The 26,157-nt window shown below is 45.0% G+C and overlaps 1 protein-coding gene across 2 annotated transcripts in view; it reads left to right on the forward strand.

The window, feature by feature from the left end:
* The window catches only part of GRIN2B (glutamate ionotropic receptor NMDA type subunit 2B), a 419,821-nt gene that overhangs the window by 362,836 nt on the left and 30,828 nt on the right, over positions 1-26,157 (forward strand). For both annotated transcript variants that reach the window (XM_086714036.1, XM_086714037.1), the window contains 3 exons: positions 54-207; positions 3,575-3,700; positions 6,475-6,704. In XM_086714036.1, the coding sequence (XP_086570162.1) occupies positions 54-207; positions 3,575-3,700; positions 6,475-6,704 (510 nt within the window). The remainder of the gene's footprint in view (positions 1-53; positions 208-3,574; positions 3,701-6,474; positions 6,705-26,157) is intronic.

Consider the following 26,157-nt stretch of genomic DNA (forward strand, 5'->3'; position numbering starts at 1 on the left):
TGGCCCCTGGCCTTCCTGAGTGCCCTACCTGAAGCACTGTGCCTTTCTCCCAGGTGGTTATGAAGAGGGCCTATATGGCCGTGGGATCACTCACCATCAATGAGGAGCGATCCGAGGTGGTCGACTTCTCTGTGCCCTTCATAGAGACCGGCATCAGTGTCATGGTGTCACGCAGCAATGGGACTGTCTCACCTTCTGCCTTCTTAGGTAAGTGATATGCTCACTGGTGTGAAGGACATGGACGTAAGGACAGATACTTGGTATGAGGATTAAGTGAAGGAGCGAGCACATGGCCAGGCTCTTTCAGTCAGGAGGTGGTTTCTAGGAGCCCATTTAATTTGGGGGACTTAAATATTGATTATTCTCAAATATAAAAACTGAAGAATACCCAAAAACAATTGATAGGACAGCGTAGGACCCTGGAAGAAAACAGCCTTAGGCTAGTAATCAGGGTTCCTACTCTGGTCTCATTCCTGCAACTTACTCCACACTTGACCCTGAGCAAATGTGCTCCATCCTGGGACTCAGTTTCCTCGTCTGTAGAAGAAGGCATTTCAACTAGCTGATCTCAGAGGGTACTTCTCCCTGTTTTAATACTTTCGAATTCTAGGGATGTCCAACTTCGGCTCAGGTCATGATCTCACAGTTTGTGAGTTCGAGCCCCACATTTGGCTGTGCTGACAGCTCAGAGCCAGAAGCCTGCTTTAGATTCTGTCTTTCTGCCCCTCCCTGGCTCACACTCTGTGTGTCTTTCTCTCTCTCAAAATTAAATAAAACATTAAAAAAATCTAAAAAAAATAATTTCTAATTCTAGATATCATTGAAATGCCTTTTTAATTATCTTCAAAGATTGAAGTCAGTGCTACCAAAAGAGGCTTTTTTTTTTTTTCGCATACATTTTTCAGAGCTTTGAGAGATACAGCTGATCTGATGCTCGCTCCCATTTTACCCCGCCCTTCCTCATGTCGTTCTGTACTTCGCTGCTCTCCAGCATCGCTTATGTGTCAAAGCCTTAGATGTGATATAAGACCTGGTGAGATAAGGCCAAGATTTCAATTAGATGAGGTCCTTTGTGAGCTCATACCCCATATTTTTTGCAGAGGCCGTGAGAGCAAAGGGTTGGAAAATAAAATGTCACCTTGAAAACAGGACATTGGGCTAAGAGGCAGGAGGCCTGGCTTGGACATAAACAAGCTGTAAGCCCTTGGACGAGTCACAAACTCTCTGAAGGACTTCAACTTTTTTTTTTTTTTCATGAGGATATTGGAATAGACCTTGACTGATACTTCTTTAAGCTCTATCTGGCAGGCAGTGGGGGAAAGGGGAAGTTTTTAATTAATGCACTATAAAATAGAGTTATAGGTTCCATAGAATTTTTCCATAAATTACTCGAGTTTCTCAGCTAGCCTTCTTAGAGTAGAGCAAATTCTGGACCTGCCAATTTCATGTGAAATACTATTAGATAGCACACACTATATGCATTAATCCTCATAGCAGCTTTATGTATTTTATTTGCTTTTTTACTTTGCAAGGATAATTGGAACATTAAGAGACACAGACAAAAGTGCATTCTAATTCTAACCACAATATAGCATTAACCTCAGCTTCTGAACTGGAAGAGCCTGTGATATATCAGCAAAGCCCTAAAATGACACAGTAGTGCCAAGCAGGGTGTGTGTGTGTGTGTGTGTGTGTGTGTGTTCGGAGGAGAAGCAATTAATTACAAGGGCAAAAGAAGCCAACATTTATTGAACACCTATTATGTGGTTTTCCAAGCAATACTGTACATCCTTTTGGTATATTATCTCCTTGATACCATTATTATACACATTTTATGTCTTGGGAAACTGAATCTTAGATCTGTTAAGCAATTTTCCAACAATCTGTCAGTTCATAGCTGGCAAATCCAGGATTAAAACCCAGAGGTGGCTGCCTTCAGAGCCTGTGTTCCAATAGTCGTGGAGCCATTTCAGAGTGCAACTCCTAAATCAGGAACCAGTGTGGTGGGCAGAGATACGCTTTGCCCCAGAGTACCTCAGGTTATAACCTGGCCCTGCCATTCTGTAAAATAGAAATGGTGATACCATAATGAAAGGGCCATTATAAGGATTGTATAAACTATACGGTGAAAGTACCTTCTAAATTGTAAAGACCAATACAAATGCTTGTTGTATTTTGTACACAGAAACTTGCCCTTGCTTCAGTGGGGGAGAAGGAAGCTCAGAGAGGATGCCTTTAATCTGGATAGGACTGCAGTCCATGAGAGCCGAGGGGAGGGGCCTTCCGTACTCCACCATATAGAGGCTTTGAATTAAACCTGTTACCCTCACATCTCTGGCTGCCACTGAAAGGTTTTACATTTCACAGTGGATGTGTGCCTTATCGAGGTCCTTTTTAAATTGTTAAGTGACCGGGTTTGTATAATTCCCTTCAAAAGTCCAAAAGTAAAGCAGAGATTTCAAGTAAGAGGATATTTTCTAATTTCTAGCCAGTTTTTCCCTTTTTTCAACTTCATCTTTATTAATGATTTGGGAAATGGAAAAAACAGTATGTTAATTCACTTAGTTATGAGTTTACAATGTGATGTGACAGCTAAAAAGGCCAGAACTATTTTGAGACACAATTGAGGGAACATCATATCATGGCAAAGAATAGCAATTGTCCCTTTTTGTAGGCCTTCGGTGAGGTGGCTCTTGGAATATGGTGTTCAATTTCTAGACGCGTCTAAGCCAGAGAGGTTTGGATCAGCTGGGAGGGATTCAGCAAGAATGATTAAAGAAATTAAAGAAAGCACTCTCTTGCTGTTCTACCTGGTCCTATCCTATCAACCCCTTTCATTCACTGTTAGGGAATAGCTTGTAGTTGTTTTGTTAATTACACCTGAAACAAGTTTCCTTGTCACCTGCTGCATCCCCACCGTGACAGTCATGGATTGTCAACGTGGATGGATTTTTTTTTTTGGGACGTTGACTTCTATTCTCATACCCTAACGATGTTTAATAAAATCCACCACAATAAAGAGGGTTGAAAAGTAAATATAGGCTGGGAAGATTAGAGGAGGTGAGGCAAGGGGGCAAAAGAGTTGTTCGTTGGATGTAATTATTACTGAACCAAGTTAGGCCGGAAGTAGTGACCGTGCCTGTTGAGAATTAATTTGCACGCAAGCCTGGGAAGCATTGGTGAAAGCTTGTCCAGGTCTCCGTCATGTGGTGTGGCCAGCCATATAGGTGAGAACATAAACCATGAACCACACCCGTATGATTCATTTACTCCAGATCTAGTTATTCTTGTAGTTGTGCATTTCCTGGCCATGGCAGAAACTATCTCAAAAAGTTCAGAGGCAAGAAGCTCTCCTTCTCTGGAAGAAAAGAAACAGGGCAATGGAGACACCCAGACATAGCCTCTCACCTCTCCCCCGCCCAGGCCCTGGCTCTCTGAAGGGACACAACACAACTGTGGTTTGTTCTTCCCTCAGAAAACACGTGTTGCCTGAGCAAATGGATATGCAAATAAGTCAGAATCTGTTTTTGCTCTGTTTTAATTCTGAGCGCTGATTTTTTCTTTCCTTCCCCAGAGCCATTCAGTGCTGACGTATGGGTTATGATGTTCGTGATGCTGCTCATCGTCTCAGCCGTGGCTGTCTTTGTCTTCGAGTACTTCAGCCCTGTGGGTTATAACAGGTGCCTCGCTGATGGCAGAGGTAAGGCCAGCTGCAGCCGTTGGCGTTTCTGCGTTCTGTTTTTTTCTCGTTGTCACTTCCGGGCCTCTGTACGCCTCAAATGGTGTCTGCCCCTTCCCTAACTCATCCGTTTCCAAAAATGAACCCTCAGCCTTCTATGTCAACAGCTTGGCAACTCATTAGAAATACCCCAATTAAGAGGTTAGTCTGAATCGGTATGTCCCCTCGCTGGCAGAAGCCTCATCCAGCAAGCCCAGTTCCACCCCGGGGGCAAACAAGAGGAAAGCTAGCAGGAGATCCGCATGGCATAAACATGTCAGAGGAAACTATTTTGATAACCTTAGGCGGTGAGCAGTCTGTCTGAACAGATGGACTAACAAGGCAGATATACCCGTATATTAAGAATAAAAACTTTAGACTGCCCCAGGGTACATGCAGGGTAGCTGTGGCTGAAAGAGTTCTCCACCGCCGAGGTACAAGATCTCCAAAGCATGTGACCCTGACTCAGATCCCTCTTCCAGGGGGTACAGACATTGGGTGTTTGAAATAAAATGGCCAACAGATAGCAATTCTGACCCATAGCTACTGTCGGGGGCAGTCCAATTTTCTGGCTAAGTGGGTCAAGAGATATGAGAGCTGCCCATGTGTGTGAGGCATTTATGAGACCTCACAAAACATTTACTAGATTTCTGAAGGGGGCCGTGGGACCCTTGTGAATACATCCTCTAAAACTTTCTGAAAACCCCAGAATTAGGAAATAGTACACTTTTTTCTGAGTCTTCTCCCTTCCAGAATGTGAGCTTTATTCTGAAATTATGCCTCCAAGAGAAAAGATTTTTTTTTTAACCTGCACCACACAAAGAATCATCATGGGGCACTTAAAACACAAAGGTGCTTGGACCTGATTTTCTAATATTCTGATTCCCTAAGTCCAGTGTGGATCTTGGACCACTACTATATTTCAAAATAGTGGTTTTCTACCTTGGTTGCATAATAGAATAACCACCCACCCCACAGCAATTTAATAAGAATCTTTGGGGTTGGGGTGCTAGGCGGCAGTCTGTTGACTTCACAGTCCAGGCGGTAAACCACTCCTACCCTGAGGTATTTCTGGGTAGAACCCTCCTTCTTATTTGGCTCGTGCATTCTGGAGCGGAGGTCTGAATGTCTCCACAATAGGGTCCAGTCAGGGGACTTTGTGCCTGTTCCCAAGGGTCTTCCAGAACCAGAACTTACTCCCCATCCCGAGGGGCATTAGTAACAAGTGAAACCTCTGAGAAACACACAAGGACGTACATATGTTGACAGTGCCCAGAACTGAGGTTAGTGGATGCTGTCCCTTCACCTTGAAGAAATCAAAGAGGCGAAAAATCTAGCCACAAAATTCAAAGCAAGGGCTTATGATTACTTATTTTACCAAAGGATGCTTGTCTTCACGAAGGAACTCAACACGGGATCACTTTAAATATCAAGTCTCCTTGGGGCATTTTGCAATGTACAACACTTTGATTTATGAACAACTTTTTAGTTACACATCTGCTCCATGAAATAAGGTCCACATGCACAGATGTGTGTGCACAGTTAGACACTGGGCTTGACATGTGTAGTCACTGATTTAGTTGTCAGAGCAGATGCTATCAGGATCACAGATAGCATCATAAGACGTGTGCTAATGTGTTGTGAAACTGTGCAGGCAGATGTTCATTTCTGCAGTGGAGGGGCTACATCATGGCGAGATTTTGCCATCGCCAAGCCCTGAAAGCAGGGAGGCCACAATAAATCTATGGGCAGAAGCCCTGGCACGGTGTGCGTAAAGGTTGGGGGGGAAGAGGTCAAAGACAGTCTACTTTTCTGCCCTCAGATAGTATGGCAAAAGCCAGGTGTCTGTGACTTCCTCCCTGGGCTTCCTGATACTCTCTTACACAGAAACTACCATGATAGGAAACAATTGGGATGTGTTGGCATTGGACTGGGGTCAAGGTTATCTTTTTTTTTTTTTTTTAATTTTCTTTTGTTCAACGTTTATTTATTTTTGGGACAGAGAGAGACAGAGCATGAACGGGGGAGGGGCAGAGAGAGAGGGAGACACAGAATTGAAACAGGCTCCAGGCTCTGAGCCATCAGCTCAGAGCCTGACGCGGGGCTCGAACTCACGGACCGCGAGATCGTGACCTGGCTGAAGTCGGACGCTTAACCGACTGCGCCACCCAGGCGCCCCGAAGGTTATCTTTGAAACATATACTGCGAAGCGCTAGAAGTGAAAGAAGAATTAGAATAGAGGACATTCAAAGTCATCTAGCATCAGTGTGAATAAAATTCTAGAAGGTCCATGACAGTGGTAGAAGAGTCCACACAGTTCTTGTGGACCTTATTTTTTAAAGTTGAAATCCTTTCTTGATTGGTACAAATATAAATTTGAGGAACAACGATAATAAGGACACAAGTGTGACAGTAGTGGGGTAGTTGCCTTTGTTATTATTCAGTTTTGATGTGATCTTGAGGGTCTCATATACACGGGGGCAGGAAGCCGGTGTCCGGGCTGAATCACGAACATTAGTTGGAAGAGGATCTCACGCACACCCCAGACCCCTGGATTTTCTTCTAAAGAACCCTCTTCTGCCTTCCTGAGGGTCCCGGGAGAAGAGAGGCACAAGCTGTCAACTTAAAAGTGTCTGTATCTTAGTTGGGGGATTTCCTGCTCTGAGCAGGAACTTACCAGCTCTGTGTATTTGTAGGTGTATATAGAATCAGTGATTCTGTCTTGACGTTCTGCCCTTGTCTTTTCGTCATGACAGAGCCAGGCGGCCCATCTTTTACCATCGGCAAAGCTATTTGGTTACTCTGGGGTCTGGTGTTTAACAACTCCGTCCCCGTGCAGAACCCAAAGGGGACCACCTCCAAGATCATGGTGTCGGTGTGGGCCTTCTTTGCCGTCATCTTCCTGGCCAGCTACACTGCCAACTTAGCTGCCTTCATGATCCAAGAGGAGTATGTGGACCAGGTTTCTGGCCTGAGTGACAAAAAGGTAAGAGAACCCTTTGAAACTGCCCATCTTGCCCTCAGTCCTATTCTGAGCCATACTCAAAAGTCCTCACATACCTGTTAATTTTCTCCACCTTTGGAATCGGGGCAGTTCTTTCTTGTGTTTCCTTACGTGGGGATATGGGAGCAGAAATCAGGGTCCCTACTGAAATAATAGTACTTCACATTCGCCTTCTGATTTGTGAAAGGTTGGCAAAAACACAGCCTGGGCTGCAAATAAGCAGCTTGGTGTGGTCGCGGCTTTCTGAGTATATGGTACCTCCTGCCGGATGTGCTTGGGTGGCCCGTCAGCACAGGGCTGCCTGTTCGGTGTGTTATTAGAGGGTTGCCCCCGGCACCCACACTGAGGGCGCTGGCCCATTGTGGCCTTCATTTTCTGCCCAGTGGGCTCTCCGTTTGTTCATCTGCACACCCGTGTGTTCCCAGGGCTAAGCAGGAGGGTGGTACGCATTGTTCCTGAAGAGAAGGAACTGCCGTTGAACTCGACGATTGCCCCGTGTGGTGCCAGTGAATAGGTGGCCCCCATACCCATGGCAGGCCCCCTGCCAGGCTGTGCAGTCGAGAAAGGAAAAAGAGTCTCTGCTGGTTTGCATCTTTCCTGGAGGAGGATGTGTCAAACCTGTCCTACACACGGTACTCCCCAGGTCTGCCTGAAGCTTCACGGTTTCTGTGGGCCATCTGTCCCCTGAGGCCATGATAGCTGGGAGGGTCCAAGACTAGGGATAGGAGCTACCTCCACGGAATGGCCAGTAAGACTCGGGGATGCCCCTGCATCATTCCGGAGACTCACCCACAACAGATTTCCCACCCTGTGTTTCCTCAAGAGTTAGAAAATGTGAAGGGCACCCAGGTGGCTCAGTCGGTCGAGCGTGTGACTCTTGATCTCAGCTCAGGTCGTGACCTCATAGTTCGGGAGATCGGGCCCCGTGTCAGGCTCTGCACTGACCCTGCAGAGCCTGCTTGGGATTCTCTCTCTTCCTCTCTCTCTGCCTCCCCACTTTCTCTCTCAAAATAAATAGGATAAACTTAATAAAAAAAAAAGATTTAGAGAATGTGATTTCCCACCCCTTTCCCCAGGATGAAACTACAAGATATAGACAGATCTGTGTTTGGAACAGATAGGTCAGAGAGTCAATGATTTCTAACATAGGGCAGGTTTCCCCAAAATAAAATTTTAAACTCTTGGCAAATGGTTTGAGAAGAATTAAAAGGAAGGGCATAGGCTCTGATTTCTCCATCTACTCACCTCTGCTCACCGAGAACACTCAAAAGCATGTGAGAAAGGGAATGAAAAAAAAAATATATATATATGTACATATGAGGCTCATTCCCTGTGTTTACCTTTTCATATTAGCTCTTTCTCTGACTTGTCTCCCTTTGTTTTCTTCATTTAAAAAAAAATTTAACATTAATTTATTTTTTGAGAGACAGAGGAGACAGAGCCTGAGCAGGGGAGGGGCAGAGAGAGAGGGAGTCACAGATTCCGAAGCAGGCTCCGGGCTCTGAGCTTGGTCAGCACAGAGCCCGATACGGGGCTTGAACTCACCAGCCGCGAGATCATGACCTGAGCCAAAGTCGGATGCTTAACCGACTGAGCCACCCAGGCACCCCCTTTATTTTCTTCATTTTAAAAAATAATACCTCTTTTGTAGTTCTTCTTCCTTGTTTTTAAGTTTTTATTTACTTCGCTCTTCTAACGCATGATTTATTATTCATGTATTCATATATTCATGAATTTATTACTTAGTTCATTTTAAACATTTCTCTTTGGTCCTTCGTCCACATCTTTCATCATTATGATCCTGACTCAGAAGAGTTGAATTACATACCTCCCTTCACCCCCTGTTACACTAATTTTTGTGCCTGTTTCTGTGACAGGGGCAGCAGTAGGGCTAAGAACAGCTAGTTCCTCAGGGCTCCTCGCTTGAATGTAGCATAGATGAGGTGGACTGTGCCCGTCCTAAAACACGGATGTGGCAGCAGCATGGTGGACCGTGTCCTCACATGTGGATTTGCCAGGGGTGTGGCCGACCGTGTCTTCTCATCAGGCTCCGCGGAGGCTTGGTCGATCATGTCCCCACACGGAATATGGTGGGACCATATTGCCATGCAGTCAGTAGTATGGCAGAGGTACGTGGACCACAGTCCCTCTTGGAGCTCTGGGCTACTAAGTGAGGGATCCACGACATTTATCATTTGGTTTTCTTCAAGTATCTCTGAGAATTGCTTAGGGCACTGTCTTTATCTTTCCCATACATTCACGAGCCACCTGGCAGCAACCATACGATTTTCTATGTGAATTAAGCCTAATTAAGGTGCAAGGAGACGGTTTTCCCTTCGGTGGTTTTGAAAGAACATCTCGTTCTAGGCTGCTTAAACCAAAGAGGTTGTGCACCTGTCTGTCCTCCACACCACGTTGGTTATGTTCTGAAAAGTTGGATCCCATCAGTTCTTTGCTTAAAGAACGTCAGTGGCTCCCTTGCTTATAGAATACGGACTGTTATTCTCAGGGCCTTTACATATGATTCCAGTGTATTCCAGCTCTTCAGTCTCGTCAGCCAGTGCTTAGTGTCTTGCGGCCTACCCGCTAGGCCTCCTAGACTTCTTATCTTTGCCAGCCATGCCTCTGTGTGTGCATCTTCCTGGGATGTTCTTCTCTTGACTTCACTCACTAAACTCCTACTGAAATTTCCAGACCCAGATTAGAGGTCACTTCATTTGTAGAGCTTTCCTTGGGTCATCTGGCTGGTGAGTCATACTCTCCACTGACGTGGCAGTCATCCATACCTTTATTAATAACACCTGTCTTCCACATTATCATGTAATAATCTATAGGCCTCTACCTAACTGTATCTCCCCCATTTGACCATGACTTCCATAAGGGCAGCGGCAATAACTTGGTTATCCTTATTTTAAAAAAGTCCGTGAGGAGAGGGGGAGATGGGATATATTTACGTAAGAGGCTCTCGCGCCGAACACCGGACTAAGCATTATAGGCAAAGGTAAAACAACAAGAGAGCAAGAACCCTTTCACAACTGTGTAATTTGAAAATACGTGAAAATGGTTATCAGATACATTTCAGAACTTTGCAAATGACAAAATAGTAAAGTGTAAGCATCCTGCCAGAAATTGTGACATAATTGACATAATTATAGAAAACATTTAAGTAACTAATGACATATAACGCGTATCAGTGTCAGGAATGCTAATACAAATCAGAAAGAGGGTTTTCTGAAAGTGCGCTTATAATCCCAAAATTGGTATTAGTTTTCCTTCCCAACACCTTTAGAAAACAGAGTCTTGGGCCTGACTTTGCATGACAGCAAGTGTATTCTGTGAATTTAGAAAAAGAGAATGTAAAGAATGAAGTTGTCAAGACAGCAGCAGTGAGAATAGAAATGAGGTGATTTTGAAGATTCTTCTTTCAGTGCAGTTAAATTTTCATCAAGGAAAGTAACACTTGAAATGGAAGAGATTTCTTAAACTTGTTTTCACTGTCACGGATGGCGTATCTTCCATACAACTCCAATCAAATGGTGAATATCTTGCGGTGATGAGGAGATGACATTTATAGCCATTAAATTTATATATCTTTAGGAAATTATCTTCAATTTTTTGGCGGAGAAACGTTCCCAGATCTCATTTATGGCAAGGCACAAAATCAGAGTGTTCAGAGTCAAGTTTCCATGAGAACCTATTTTGGGGCTCCTTTTCACTGGATGGCTTCCACTGTGCACTAGCACATTACATCAGTGAATTCAGAATTATCCCACTACATGCTGTAACTAAATATGGGTGCAAGTTCTAACATTTAGCAGCCCTACTGTACATTCCCTCGGCTCCCCCAGTGGGAGGAAAATGTAAGGAAGCTGGTGACATCTTTCTCCTCTTAACAAAGAGCCCACCATGCTTCTTCTTCTACTGTTTCTCACCTATCCAGATGGATTTCTCATTTTGCAGCCCGCCGGCCACAGAAAGGAGGGGAAAGAGCCTGACCACCAGGTGAAGGAAGGGACATATTTACCGGGCCCTTTATGTACGTTACCTATATCTTATATGTGTATTCTTCACGTAGGTATGATCATTCTCGCTTTACAAATACGACACTGAGACTCTGGGAAGTGTACTGACTTCCCTAAAGTCCCACATTCGCAAGTGACAGAGCCAAGGTTTGAGTCCCTGGGTGTTTGGCTCTAAAATCACTTTGCCAGGATTTCTCCCTCGTAGCTCATCCCAGACCAAGTTATGACGTAGCTAAGGATTGGTATTGACACCCTGCCCCCGCTTTTTCATTTCATTTTCTGTTCTCTAACTTAATGACTTTCTGTATCAGGTCCACTAAACCCTCAGGTCACCATACACCGCCACCCCCAGGACTACTGTCACTACTACTGTTACGGATAATGGTAATAACAGTCATCGCTCTTATTAATATAACTTCAACAATAATATCTCTGTGAACGTTGTTTTCAGCTCTCACAAACCAGGCAGAATGCCAGTTACGTTACATAGATTATCTCATGTAATGACACTGTTAATGTTTTCATTTGTGGATGAGGAAACTGAAGTGGGAAAGGTTAAGTAATTTCCCTTTTGATGTTCTTCGCTGCCTAGGGCCCTTAAACAGTGTTCCGTCCTGTTTAGATCCCAGTGCTTTGTTTCCGTTAATCCTCCTCCTTCCTATCCTCCCATCTACCTTGTCAAAGCATAACACGTTAGATCCTTTTCCTCTACCAAAAAGCAGCTATCTGATGAACTGATCCACAGTAATTAGACAGTATCTTAACATTTGCACTTTATTTAAGGAGGCTTTCCGAGGCATTACTTTCAATCGAGAATGATGGTGATTTCCAGTACTTGTGCAGGTTAATGGCCCACAAATTGACTTTAGCTTGAGCCCAGTGTGACCCTGAACTTTCAGCCCCTGCTGGAGGAGGGGAGAGGGGTGGCAGCAGGAGAGAGAAGGGACACTTACGGAGTCATGGGGTGAAGAAAGCCCGCAAGGAGGCAGAGACTTTGAAGGTCGCTGGAAACCGCCATCCGACCATGGGGTTTCCAAGCGTGTTTGGCTGCGTCCTGCTTCACGCATTCTCACCACCAATGTGACGTGCACCCGCGTTGTTTTTTGCGGTTTTTTTCTTCCAGGAACCCTGGGAATGTTTTATTAACTGTAAAATGTCCAAAAGGTGCTTGTCTAGTTAACAAGGACAACCTCCTTTTTACTTGCAACATGGAAGGTATAATCAGGACAGCCTTCTAACCACTGGGGGAGGGCCTATGGCTTTTCTAGATAATGATTATTCTGAGTTTCTGTGAAGCCTCATAGGATCTTGAAGTTATCTCCTATCCTTTTGGAATACAGACACTGTAGGATTTTTAAATCCACATGCACACAGGTTCGATACGCATTCTGGAAGAAAACCAGCCTAGCGATAAGCATATTTACACGACAGTACACGGACTTGTAATGTTTGGATGGTATTTGAGCACGTGAGGAAAATGGTCTCTGCTGTCCACTGTGCAGAGGCGTCTTCCTTGTCCTATTAATTTTAGGCCGAAAGCCAGTGAGAGACAGCTGACCTCAAGCTGGATCTGTCACACCTTGGGCCTGACCCTCTTGGTCAGATCACGGAACACTGAGCCAAAAATAGTTTACTTGGGGAAGCGGCAGGCATGACTAACTAGCCAGGGAGCTAGAAACGAGGGCCTGTGCCGGACCTTCAGGTAGCTGAGCAAAATAGGGTGTGATTTCTTGCGTGGGAGTCCTGTGGAGCTGTCAAGCAACTGGCCCTCTTGTAACAGCTGGTCAAGAGCAATTCTGGAGGATGTGGTAAGAAAAGAAAACTCCTCAGACCCTGGGCGAATGCAGGGCACACGGCATGCGTGCGTAGGGGAAGGGGCACCTGCCCCTTTGTCGCTCCATTACCAGAACCAATATGACATTGTACGTGGGCTGTCACCCCAAGTACTGAATATCCCTCATTCTTTCCGGGGTGGCCTTCGTCAAGATAGATCCAGAACAAAGCTTGGGGCTTGCCCGGCCCCAGTTCTGTTGATCAGCATCAGCTATCACCACCTCTCTAATTTTATTTGAGAATGGGACTACTTCTGCCTCTTGCTAATTCCTGAGTCCATTTTTCACTCGAACCCTAATTCCTGAGTCCAGTTTTGACTTGACCAAGGCATCCAGTGGGACTTTGCAGTGGTCACCCTAGTTCCAGGGTGCACATGGCTTGGTGTTGACTGCTGGGCTCCGAAGGGGAGCCCAGAGTCTCCTTTCTCTACTTTCTGTGTGCCTCTCCACAGAATCAGGCTTCACCTTGGCCCCCTGTCCCCTTGGCCACCTGCTTCCTGACATTCCATGGCTTCCCACACAGGATTCCTTACTTCTGACCTCTGCTATACTGTTGGGGCTTATAGTGGGTTGAATGGGCCACCTCCTAAAAGATACATCCACATTCTAAGCCCTGGATTCTGTGAGTAATAACTGTATTTGGAAAAAAACATCTTTGCAGATGTAATTAAGTTAAGGATCTCAAGATAAGATCATCCTGGATTATCCAGGTTGGTGCTAAATCCAATGACAAGTGTTCTTGGGCAAGAGAGAAGGGTAGAGATTTGACACAGAAGAGAATATCAGGAGAAGGCAGAAGCAGAGACTGGAGTGTTACAACCACAAGAACCACCTGGAAGTTGGAAGAGGCAAGGAATAGATTCTCCCCTAGAGCCTCTGGAGGAAGCACAGCGCTGGCACTTTGATTTTGGACCTCTGGCCTCCAGAGCTGTGTGAAAATAACTGTGTGTTGTTTTAATGGTAATTTGTAAAGGCAGCCACAGGAAACTCCTACAGGGCCTCTGTGACTCTCTTACCACCCGCACTCTGAGCTCCTTGCAGACGTTAAACTTCGGAGTTTCTCTTACTCGTCTCCGTCTCCTTTGTCAGCACCCGGCCCCATCCTTCCAACATGGGTATTTCTTACAGCAGGATCCAGTTCAGCTCCTTTGCTTCAAAGAATTGATCTACATCACACTGAAGATTTGCAGAGACATGTTTTACATGTGACGGAAGTCTTCTCCGTGCTGGTGGATTTTATTTAGGGAGAGAGTAAAAAACCTAAGTGTCATTGTGTGCTTCCATTTGCTCTGTCCTTCAGCCTGATTTCGGTCAGCTCCTCACAGTATATTGTGTGTGTCATTTGTGTGTGCACACTTCCCACGCAACCTTCTACTAGACCTCTTTATAGTAACATTATCAAAGGGGATTGAGAACCTGTTTTTGTATGATGTATCATTTCCATAACTCCTTTCTAGGGAAAAATATGATTAATGCACCCCTCTCATGTTCTGGATTGTGTTGCGTTGTTCAAATCACAGAACTAGAAGGGACTTGATTTGATCAAAAGGCACAGGTGACATTTTTCTTAACAAAGGTAAACAGGTGTCCTCTCTCTTCATGTAGATGAGCGGATCTTCCTTGTTAGATTCTTTGCTACACAGGAATGCACACTCATATGTATATGTGTGTGTGTGTATGTGTGTTCATGTGTGTATACACATACACACACACACACATATGTATATATGTATACATATATACACACACACACATACACACACACACACACATATATATATACAGTTGACACTTGAACAACGTGGGGGTAGGAACACCAATCCCTTGCACAGTCAAAAATCTGAGTATAAGTTTTGACTCTCCCAAAACTTAACTGCTAGTGGCCTAATGTTGACTGGAAGCCTTATGCTTACATAAATACCCAATTTAACATATATTTTGTATGTTTATATGTATTACATACTGCCTTCTTAGAATAAAGGTAAGAAGAAAGAAGGGGTGCCTGGGTGGCTCAGTCAGTTAAGCATCTGACTCTTGGTTTCAACTCAGGTTATGATCTCACGGTTCATGGGTTCGAGCCCCACATCGGGCTTCCCGCTAACAGTGTGATGCCTTCTTGGATTCTCTTTCTCCCGCTTTCTCTGCCTTTCCCCTGCTCGCTCGCGCTCTCTCTGTCTCTCAAAATAAATAAATATTTTTTAAAAGGTAGAGAAAAGAAAATGCTATGAAGGAAATCATAAGGAAGAGAAAATACTTACACTACTAGATTGTATTTATAGAAGAAAATCCTCATATAAATGGACCTGGGCAGTTCAAACCCATGTTGTTCAAGGGTCAACTGTATATCTCTCCTCCAAAAGTCCATATGGACACTTGTTGGGATGAGCACTGGGTGTTGTATGTAAGCGATGAATCATGGGAATCTACCCCCAAAACCAAGAGCACACTGTATACACTATATGTTAGCCAACTTGATGATAAATTATATTTAAAAAAAAAGAGTACATATGGATAACAAGATAACTGGGTAGCTAGGAACTTAACACAAAGCTACATAAGGAACATATGTTTCCCATGTACATAGACCATAAGTTTTACAATGTGGATCTGAGAAAGGTTGTCTTTCTTACCTGGCAAAAGAAGAAAGTTTGTCTCATTCTGTTGATAAGGGGAACCATCTTTCTGTGAAATGAGTAAAAATAAAATGAAATGAAAGCAAGAAGGAAGGAGGAAGGAAAGAAACAAAGGAAGGAGGGAAGGTAGGAAGGAAGGAAGGAAGGAAGGAAGGAAGGAAGGAAGGAAGGAAGGAAAAGAAAAGAAGAAAGAAAGGGCAAAGAAAAGCATCAGAACCAATCTTGGACTTTGTATAACTCTTCTTAGAAATATGTCCCTATGTAAGATATTAGAGGAACAGAGCCTTCCTGGAGCCATAACATTTTTAAAAATGCAACTATACAAGCTAATATGAGCATGAATTCACAGTTTCCCCACCTCTGTTGAATTGAACTGGGCCCCAAATAAATTTGCAGTTTGCAATAAGCAACAAATGATTTCAGTTAACAAAAATCAAAGCATATAACATGGCAGGCCGTACCTAAGCTTTGGGTGCTCTAAGAGTGGGAGGAGCCGATTACTTCTTCAAACTGGTCAGATCACTGAATTTATCTGTGTGACTTCCATCTCAGGTCTCTCTCTCTGTCAGGCCATCTCTCCCAGGCTGGGAAGGGCAAGTGGCTCTGGGGACTCCCAGGGGTGATGGAATCTACTTACAGCCAGGTCTCTGGTCCTAGGAGAAGAGCTGTTCTGGTTAGCCGACTACTGAAGGCAGTTTCTTCATTTTGAAATTTATTTCCTCCAAAGAAAAATAAGAGAGTTCCTCAACATCCTTTTCTCTCTCATCAAAAACACAAAGTAGAAATAAGTGTTTTAGTATAAGGGGCCTAAACTTTTATATGCTCACTAAATCTCGGCTTGTGGGTTGAGAATTTATTAAGAAGTAGTGTTTCTTGCTGGGCAACTAAGTGCAAGTCCTTTGAGACAAATTAGTGCAGCCATTACAATTTATATGTGGCCAAAGGCATCAGGCCTAAAATGAATTAGGCTTTAGAGAGGTTCCAGTTGTGTCCACAGTGAACATTGTAGCCTGGGCGAGCTCTGGGCTCTGTGGATGCTTCAGCCTTTTTTGCCCTTCCAGTGCCCTTCCTTGCCATCAAGATGGCAAGAGTAGACAAGGGTCCCAGTGGACTGTGTAACACCTGTTATATTTTTGGAAGCTTTCGGCAGAGCTGGGCATGTGCTGGGGCCGGTAGGGATCTGAGACCGCCAGAGGCTGGGGAAGCCCAACCATTTCATTCATAATTCGATATTGGGTTTTCTTCTCCAGCATGGCTCACACAGAGCCATTAAGAGACCACTCATGCTCTGTATTTGCTCTGGTATTTTATGCAGTCCTGTCTGGAGGGCTTTGATTCAGACTATCAGGGGCATTGTCTCCAGGCCGGTGTGATCCTGAGAGCTGCCCGAACGGAGAGAAGGAAACAAGCAGGTGAGAAGCTCCGTCACGGTGCACGCAGGCGGCAGTCAGGAGGAGGAAGCTGAGAGCTTCAGGTCCTCACTTGAAAAATTATATGGCTAGTCTGTTTGAGTAGCTCTTTCTGTTGTGGGGACACAGGAGAAGTAGCTGCCTGGGAAGGGGTGGGGTGGAGCAGAGCACGAATATCAAAGTCACTTGGGGAACCTTTTCAAATGAATAGGACCCTGTCCATCCAGGTGGAAGTAACGTACAGGTGCAAAAGCTCCCACCTCACAGGACCTGCCAGCAGGCGGCCAGGAAACCACAACTGTAAGACAGGTCATGAGAGCACATTACTTTGGGGGAAGTTATTAGAGGCCTGTGGCATCCCCTCTATCCTCCCACTCCCCTCATACCCACTAAAGGGGTTTTGAAGGGATCATTTGGAGAGCTTGGCATTCACCCCCTGCAGTTCAAATGGAGAAAGAGTGGCATTTGACCTGTAGCTGAGAAGGTTGAGGATGACGGGTCTTGGCTTGAGCCAGTCGTCTGGTGGGTGGTCCAGATCCCCACCAGTGATGAGGTAGGCCTTTGTTCCTCAAGTCTAGATTAGGCCACATGAGCAGGAGGGAGTCAGTCTGGGCCAGGAGTGGAGGGGGGTGTTTTTAAAGATACCCTGCTCAAAGGGCTTCCTGCTTAGGATGAGGCAATCGAAACAGAAATACACAGGAGGGGTGTCATCTGATGGAGAAGCCGGAGGGACTGATGTAAGCAGCCAGCTGCAATCAGGGAGTTGCTGACCAATGTTCTCACTCTGAAAGACTCTCTGAGGAACCCATGAACTTGCCTGACAAGGAGAAGAGTCTGCTTTGAACTCTGGCCACGCATAGAGACCATCAGTGCTAGATCAGCACAGTGCCCACCAAGTGAATGCTTTCCTGCCTCCCAGGACCTTTCCTAGCTCCCCTGCCTTTATCCCCTTCTTCTAGAACAGCTAGAATACAAAATCTATAGCAGTGGGCTTCATTTTGACCTTTATCTTAGCTAGCTGATAGTCACTGAGATTCCTGGGCCAAATCTGCATGAGTTTCTCAACACCTATTGAACATTTATTGAATGTGTCTGTTGTGAGACTCTTCACATTTGTTTATATTTTTAATCATCATACCCACCCTTTAAGCTAGATATTATTAACATTATTTTACAGATGAGGAGAATCATGTAACAGTTAAGCAAATTCACTGACATCCTACAACTAGGAAGTGAGGGCATCGGGATTTGATCTAGGGAGAACTGACCCCATAAACCTGCAGCGGTCCCATTTAACTGCACTGACCGAGCCCCGTGTGCCTGCGTGTGCCTCTAGAGGTGTTGGCCTGAGGCGGCAGAAGACCGTCAAACCCCCGGTCACGGGGGGCCCTTTCTGCCCTGACCTCTCGGATTCTCGAGAGGGTGATTGGACCACAGAGGGTGGCTAGACCACTCTCGACCCAGCAGTAAGTGCACAGGAACATAGAAGGGACTCTGTTCACTCGAATCTAAGAGATTGTTCAGCACAGGCTCTGTTGCCTTTGTTTCTGAACTCATTTCTTACACATTTAAAAGCCACTTACTTATTGAGGGTTGACTAGATGAACGAATCAAACAGACATAGAATGTTCTTGGATGCGGAGTTTCTCTCTTTTAGGAAGAAACCAATGGACTTACCCAAGCCAGCCAGAAAGGAAAAGATCTCACTCTCAGGAACCTTCCCTTCAGCGGAAAGGAAGGCAGAGAGGAAAGAATTGGAGAGGAGGGAAATGTGCCCTGCTGCATCCCTCTGTCTTCATCTTAGGACGCAAGTAAGGCAAGAACACTTATTGACTGTTTCTGAGGCATCTGTGGCCTTGGGGTAGACCATGAGTAGCTTAAGTTCTACAAACCACCTTGATATTAAAACTGCCAAATGCTTAATTCCCTAACACTTGCTCACACATCTCCTAGCTTATCACTAGCACTACAGCGTGTTCTGAGTTAAGTACAAGCCAGTTCAGTTTCTTGCAAGAACTGATTGCCAACAGACCCCGAGACAGCTGGGACTCAGCCTTTTTTGGACTGAGTACAAAAGAGATGTTGAGCTGGGTGTCATTGTGGTACTAAAGAAAGAATGCTAGGATGTCTAATGATGTCTCCTAGTGGCCTCAAACACAAATTGAACAAGATGGCTAACAGCATTGCGTTATGAAGGACACTGCAGCTGTGGACCTCCCGGGCACAGGAACCTCCGGGGAATGAGCCTTTTCTTGCTCCCAGAAAAAAAAAAAAAAAAATTGCAGCTGAGCGCACAAGGTTCCCACTCACATGCCTGTACATGACACACCCACCCATCGCTGCAGACACACGCACACACCGCAGAGGGTGCAGACGCCGCTTTGACTTGGAGCACTGAGCAATTTTCTGCTTTTTCCTTTTCTCCTTATAAAAGCGCGTCAAATTAATTGCGGCCAATTATGTACAAATCCCTTTCTCTCTGCCAATCAGGGCTGCCTGAACGGGCAAGAGGCGCTCTCACCTGCTTCATTATGCAAATTGATATTCAAACGTGGAAGAACAATGCAGCCTTCAGCACAGCAGTGATTCCAGGTTGCTAATGAGAAGAGGCTGCTGCCAGAGGAGTCTGTTCTAATCCTCTGCTGCTGACAGGAGAAGGCTGAGAAGGCTTCCCGTGGAGATGGGGCAGAGTCAAAGTCAGCACCGGCTCCCAGAGCACCTGTTACCCCCGTGCAACTCAGGCCCCCATGCAGAGGGTCACCACTAGGTCTGACAAGATTCGGGATGAGTTGGAGTCCAAACAGTGTAGACCGAGCAGCCTGATTTCCTTAAATACCCCTGCGGTCTGACAGCCATAAATACATGGCACAGGACATGGTGGGCATCTGTAAGCATGGGGTCAGATGTGGCCCTAACAGTACCAATACTCAGAATGCCTGCGGTCAGGGGCAAGTCCACCATGCAAAGTACACACACACAAAAAAAAACGATCCACACACCCAGAGGAAGAAGTCAGTGAACACTGAGGTCTCACGTTGCGAGATTAATTTATTTGGAAAAGGCCTGTGCCATTCAGCCATTCGTTCATTCAGGAGCCACCATATGCAGAGAAAGAGATACTTGATTCCCCACTAATGACGGTTGTGAGAACTTCTCTAATAGCTGCCTCTAATATTCCGCACTTCGGAATCTCCTCTTGAGTTGGAATTGCAATCCCTCCTCTCCACCCCAAGTCGTGGAAAAGAGGCTTTTAACACAAGTACGTGATCGTCACTCTGGTCCCCTCTGCTGGGGATGGTAGAGCCACACACAGCGCACGGCAGAGGGGGGCATTCTGCTTGGCGGCTGTGGTTTTGCTGACCTGGGCTGGGGGCTAGGAGTTTGGTGCTGCGAAGCCGGGCGGCTTTCTAGCTCCCTGGAATAGTCTTCATAACGCGACTTCAGTTTTTTGATTTGAGGTGTCATGAAATCACACATCATCCTGTACACCCATGTTCCAGGACAAGTCCCCCCCAGGTTACAGGTGACCCAGACACGCAGCCATTCTGCCACACCACACCCTTCTTTGGCACTACGGGACTCTATGAGAGCAGCCATGTGCACATGAAAATAACATGACGTCTGGGGGCGCCTGGGTGGCTCCGTCGCTGGGGCATCGGACTCTTGATTTCGGCTCAGGTCATGATCCCAGGGTTGTGGGATCAAGCCCCGTGTCAGGTCAGGCTCAGCATTGAGCATGGAGCCTGCTTAAGATTCTCTCTCTCTCTCTCTCTCTCTCTCTCTCCCCCCCCCCACCCCTGCCCCTATCCTCTACTCTCTCTCTCTCAAAAACAAAACAAAACAACCATGACATTCTCACAACAGCTAAGGATGTGTGGTTCACTTGTCAAAAACCCCTGAAAGAAAGTAGTTCCTAAGGCAGTGCATGAGCTGGGCCAATCGGTCTGAGCGACCACTACCTTCTAATGGAATGGTTTCATGTGCTTATATTTGTAGTTTAAACATTTATACAGAAAACAAAACGTTTTACACAATCAGCTTCTTAAAATGCAAATATCTTCGGGATGTTGAGTGATGATTTAATCACTTTTTTTTTTTTCTTTTTTTAGACTGTCTCCCTCTTAGCAGCTAGACATGGTCTATTTGGACTGAAAAAGACAGTAGGTTTAATTTTGTGGACACGGATCATGTAGGAAAATAGGGGGTGCCAGGTGTGGATGCCCTGGGGGAGAGCTTAGGAGAGCACCGGGCCCAGAAAGTAGGATCTGAATATTCAAAGTGAAGTACAAGGGTGAGCCCTGAATTCAAGTGAGGGAAGTCTCCTCTCCTTTTCTCTACACTTCATCACCCATCTCCTGGCCCTGCACATCCCCAGATAGCCTACCCCTTTCTCCTACAATAGCCGGAAGCCATCCTTGTTACCCTCCCCTGGAATCGGTGATCAGATGGCTGTTTCCTGCACTGTTTCCTGTAACATCCTTAAGGCAACAGACACACTGTTCAGCTCCTGGGACAATGCCTGCTGCGTCTTGGAAGCGTGTTACGTGAATGAATGTTCCCAGAACATAAGCTAATAAGATTAACACTAAAATTCCACTCTCTTATGGATTAAATTGCCTTTAATGAGCTACCCATTTACAATATTGTTTCTCTGGGGAAATGTATTTCTGTTTCTGAACGGCTGATTTATAAATGAACTGTTGAGGACAACCTGTTCATAGGTTAGAGCCGACCTATTAACAGTTGCATTTCCAAAGCCAAAAATAAATTGATCTTTGGATTATGTGTTCTTTCGTGATGTCAGCAACTGTGGCCCTTGTCCATATTAATCGCTACGTAAAGCTACGTCTGTAGCTACAGCCTCAGAGGATGGGTCAGTCTTAAGTGACCATGGGCAGCATTTGCTGGGCTGGGCGCTTTACATTCTATCTCATTTGCTTATCCTGCCAAACCTTTTAGGCGGATGCTACCTCTGTTTTACAGAAGAGGAAACTGAGACTCAGCCACTGCAAAGTAGGCGATATGGCTGGGCTCCCAAACCCCTCTAGTGTCTCAGTTTCCTAATCATAAAATGAGGATGAGAGTGTTGCCTACGTTATAGCTTTTGTACTATCAAAGACTTAAAATACCTCTAAAGTGCTCAGAATGGTGTCTACTAATCCCTCAATTAATGGTAGGGCTCGATTCCTATGGCAGACCCCTGTTTTGTGCCTAAACCCATCTCACAAAGTCCATGCTGTTTCCAGTAGATGATTAACATATGCCTTGAAGGACACAAACTGCTGCTAATCCACTCCAGAACCCACTCTGTGGTCCCGCCGCCACCCTCCCGGCTTCCTGCACTTGCATATTTCAGTGAGATTCAGGGTGGGGGTGTTGATGGGGGGCAAGTCATACATCAGGGCTGTAAAGGTGTGTAAGGGAGAATGGAGGGGTCACTCCTCACTGTTCAGAGTCCCAGAAAATAGCTCTGGAGCCAAGGCTGCCTGGAAGAAGGTTATCTGCCATAGGCAAAAGGTGCCCAATTGTCCTTTTTTCAGCCATCCTTCTGGGTCTTTTGAGAGAAAGCACTTAGCGCACTCCAAGGTGCAGAGTAAGAATTCAGTGACTGTTTCCAAATCTACATCTGTCACCTGTCGCTGTGATAGAAAACAGTTACTTCAAATACGATTTCATTTGGGGCGCCTGGGTGGCTCAGTCGGTTGAGCGTCCGACTTCGGCTCAGGTCACGATCTCGCGGTCCGTGAGTTCGAGCCCCACATCGGGCTCTGGGCTGACCGCTCAGAGACTGGAGCCTGTTTCAGATTCTGTGTCTCCCTCTCTCTCTGACCCTCCCCCGTTCATGCTCTGTCTCTCCCTGTCTCAAAAATAAATAAACGTTAAAAAAAAAAATTTAAAAGAAAAAAAACAAATATGATTTCATTTGACTACTGGGGCCTACCCCAAACAATTTCTTATGGGAGTGGACAGATTATAAAACTGGGTTTCTCTCAAAACCTTCCCTACTTGCATGGTCTGTATTGCCAAAGAATTGTCTTTCCTTTCAGATGCTCAGAAAAAGTAAACCTAACTGTTTCCAGCTCAGCTGTCTTGGAGACTTGGAAAAGAACCTTAGTTAGCTTCACTGCAAATTATTGATGAAACCGGGAATTTTATAATATTCCTAATTTATCATTATTATCCATTTTGACTAATTTAGTGGTGGAAATTATGTTCTTACTGTCATAAATGGTTGCTATGCTATCATAATTTGCCCACTAATGAAGGAAATACTGATGCTCGCCAGTGACCCCTTGCCATTTGGAAAATTCCCAGAAGGTCGGGTTAGATGTGAGTTTGGGAGAGCCTGAGACCCAACGGTTTCAGTCCCTACAGCTCCTCCTCTCAGTTCCCAGCTCTTCCCATCCTCTTCCCATCCCCCAAACTATTGAGGGTCCCTGCCAGCCAATTCCCACTTAACACATACGATCTTAGTGCACCTTATCCTGCATATGTGTACAATGCAACTATAATGTAAGTGCGCTCTAATCAGTTTCATTGCTTTCCAGTCTCACGATCTAGTCTTTATTTCTTCAACAGATAGACCCTATATATCTGCCATAAACCCCTTACTGGAACAGGGTAAAGATCCAAACAGCTCTATGCAGGCATGCTCTTGCTAACCTTTTTTGCCCAAGCCCTGAGCTCAGAGCCTAACCACACAGTCTGTCTCAGGAGTCCTCGCAGCTGCCAGGCTGCTCATGGCTAAAGCCTAGAGGCTTATTCTACAATAAGTTGGGCTTCTTCGTCTCAAAGGGTCTCTCCAGAAACCCCTCCTACCCTTGATCAGCTCCTTGTTCAACCTGGATTCTGCCTCTTACCAGAATCCCACCCCTTTCCACTGTTCTTTGGGTTGACTGAGTCCTGTGTTGTATCATCTGTGTGTTTTTTCTTAATGTAAGTTATTCTATTCTCTGCACTTCACATAATACCTAGTACCTGATAGAAATTAACAAGTATTTATTGGATGGCTACCAATTACCCTAGGAGCAGGATTGCCAGATTTAGCAAATACAAATTCAGGACACCCAGTTAAATTAGAATTTCTGATAAATGGCACATGTGATTTTAGTAGAAGTATGGCCCAAATGTCATGGAGACCCTACCTATGAAGTATTAGGGACCTGCCGAGATAGCCCTAGTCTCATAGTCCAGTGAGGGAGGCAGACGCTCAAATAATGCTTAAAACAGAAGGTAGTAAGTACAGTGCAATGTCCTTAGGTGCTCATTTCAAGGTTAAATAAACCCAATCTTTTAACTTTTTATCTTTTTTTAAAATTTTTTTTAACGTTTATTTATTTTTGAGACAGAGAGAGACAGAGCATCAACGGGGGAGGGTCAGAGCGAGAGAGGGAGACACAGAATCTGAAACAGGCTCCAGGCTCTGAGCCATCAGCACAGAGCCCAACACGGGGCTTGAACTCACGAACCGCAAGATCACGACGTGAGCCGAGGTCGGATGCTTAACCGACTGAGCCACCCAGGCGCCCCTAACTTTTTATCTTAAAACTTGCTCCCATTGCCTTCCATCACTTTCTGAACCTCCTCAAATTTCCATTGTGAGTTCTAGAAAAGAGCACACCGGGACCATAATGCCCTCCTAGTGATACACCGTGGTCCTGATATTCTCCTTCCCACCTACCATACTTCCCTTTATAGGCTCCCTATTTAAATAGCAGCACTGTGTTGTCAACCCGTGCAGCCTGTGGTCCGCTAGGGCGTCACAATCTTTTTGACCATGCTTTTGACAAAGCCGGTTCCTGTCCCTTCTCACTGGAGGGCACTATGGTTTTACATCCTGTGTGACTTACTTTGTATGCTTTCTAATTGAACTTCATCCTTTTAATATCCTCTTTCATCATGCCACACTTATTGTTTTGCTATTTAATTCTCTGTCCCAAATGGCCAGCCATCCAGTCCAATTTAGTGTCATAGCAGATTTAAAGAGCAAGTTTTCCATCCCATCATTGAACTTCTTAAGGAAAATGAGACCCTCCCCTGTGTGAACAGTAAGTTATCTCCCACTCTCAACTCAAGCTGACCATGCCTACCCTTTTACCAAGAATCCCACCTGCCCAGTCACAGGGGCCTCTTGTTTGATAAAGAAAAACTTTCTTGACAGCTTACTTCGGCATTGGCTAAGATTTTTTCCCATTCTGTTAATTGACTCCTGATTTGGAATTTATAGAATAATTTTAAAGTAGGCTATCTTCTCTGTAAACCATTGACCAAGGGAACGTGACACATGTACTTGGAACCATTCAAAGGACCCAGTTCCCTGGTATCTTAAATGAATCATTGTGAAACTCAGTAATGAAACTTTTAGCTTCCAAGTGGGTGAGACAGTATCCCCGGGAGTGCACACATTCCCTCTAATGATATCCACTCGGACAGGATTTTGCTAATATAAGTGTGAAATGGACTCATCTGTATTATTTTCCCAGACAATGTGTTGCAATTCATAGGCGAGCTGTCCTGCCAGTAATCCTGTCCCTTCAGCCCATTCGTTTCTTCTACAAAAAGTATCCTCTCCCATCCTGGAATGAAATACACCTTGGGTTTCATTTTAAGTAGAAAAGTATATCTGATAAAAACTTGAAATTGTCCCTCTGAAAGTTCACATCAGACCAAGGTGGTGGGGTTACATTCAAAGAGGAAGGCACTTATCAACTGTATATTGTTGGAGGCAAAAGTTCCCAGGAAACAGTGACACTGTGTCCCTTAAAGGCAGTCTGAGCTCAGGATATCCTGTAGGCAGGCCACCGAAGCATCTGATCTCACATCTGGAAGAGGCTCTAAAATAAGTTTATTTATCTCTCTGGTTTTCTATCTTTTTTTTTCCTTAATAGAAATTATATGTTACATGATGTGACATACTAATGGTATTTAACATATTTATAATGTTCGTCTCTCCCTACTATACTATAATCTCTCTGAGGACAAGATGTTTTGTCTCTGTTCACTGGTACATCCACAGTAGCTATATAGAGCCTTGCAAATATAGGTGCTCAAATATTTGTTGAAGAACAGATTGAATAATCATTTAGTCAATGAATGAATATATGCCTCAGATAGTTACATAATTCGTATAGTGTTCACAGGATTAGCCAGTGCGTTTCTTTCTTTATTAGCCATTTGGATTTGAGAAACAGTGGAAGGTAGTTTCGTAAACTAATGGATTGGGGGTAGGTAATGTAGATAAGAAATATTTGACATTTATAGTAGCAGACGGGGTTTGCTCATCTTGTGGTTTCTACTCCCAAGTCATCCAAATTGAGCAGGCAGTATTGAAGAAGAATGGTGAACAAATGGGGGTCTCCAACCGCACTGCTATTGTGGTTTGTCGGCTCTTAAATTATAAAGTGATTTCAGGACTTGTCTTCTTTGAAGCCCCGATTGCTCTCCATGTCCCGTGGGAGAGGAGTACAGTGGCCCCTCAGTGGGTCCATGTGCCATGTCTACACAGTTGTCTCAGTGGTGAGACCTTGCCTTCACAATCA

The sequence above is a fragment of the Puma concolor genome, chromosome B4, assembly GCF_028749965.1.
Source record: "Puma concolor isolate L17-30 chromosome B4, mPumCon1.1.hap2, whole genome shotgun sequence".
Lineage (NCBI taxonomy): Eukaryota > Metazoa > Chordata > Mammalia > Carnivora > Felidae > Puma > Puma concolor.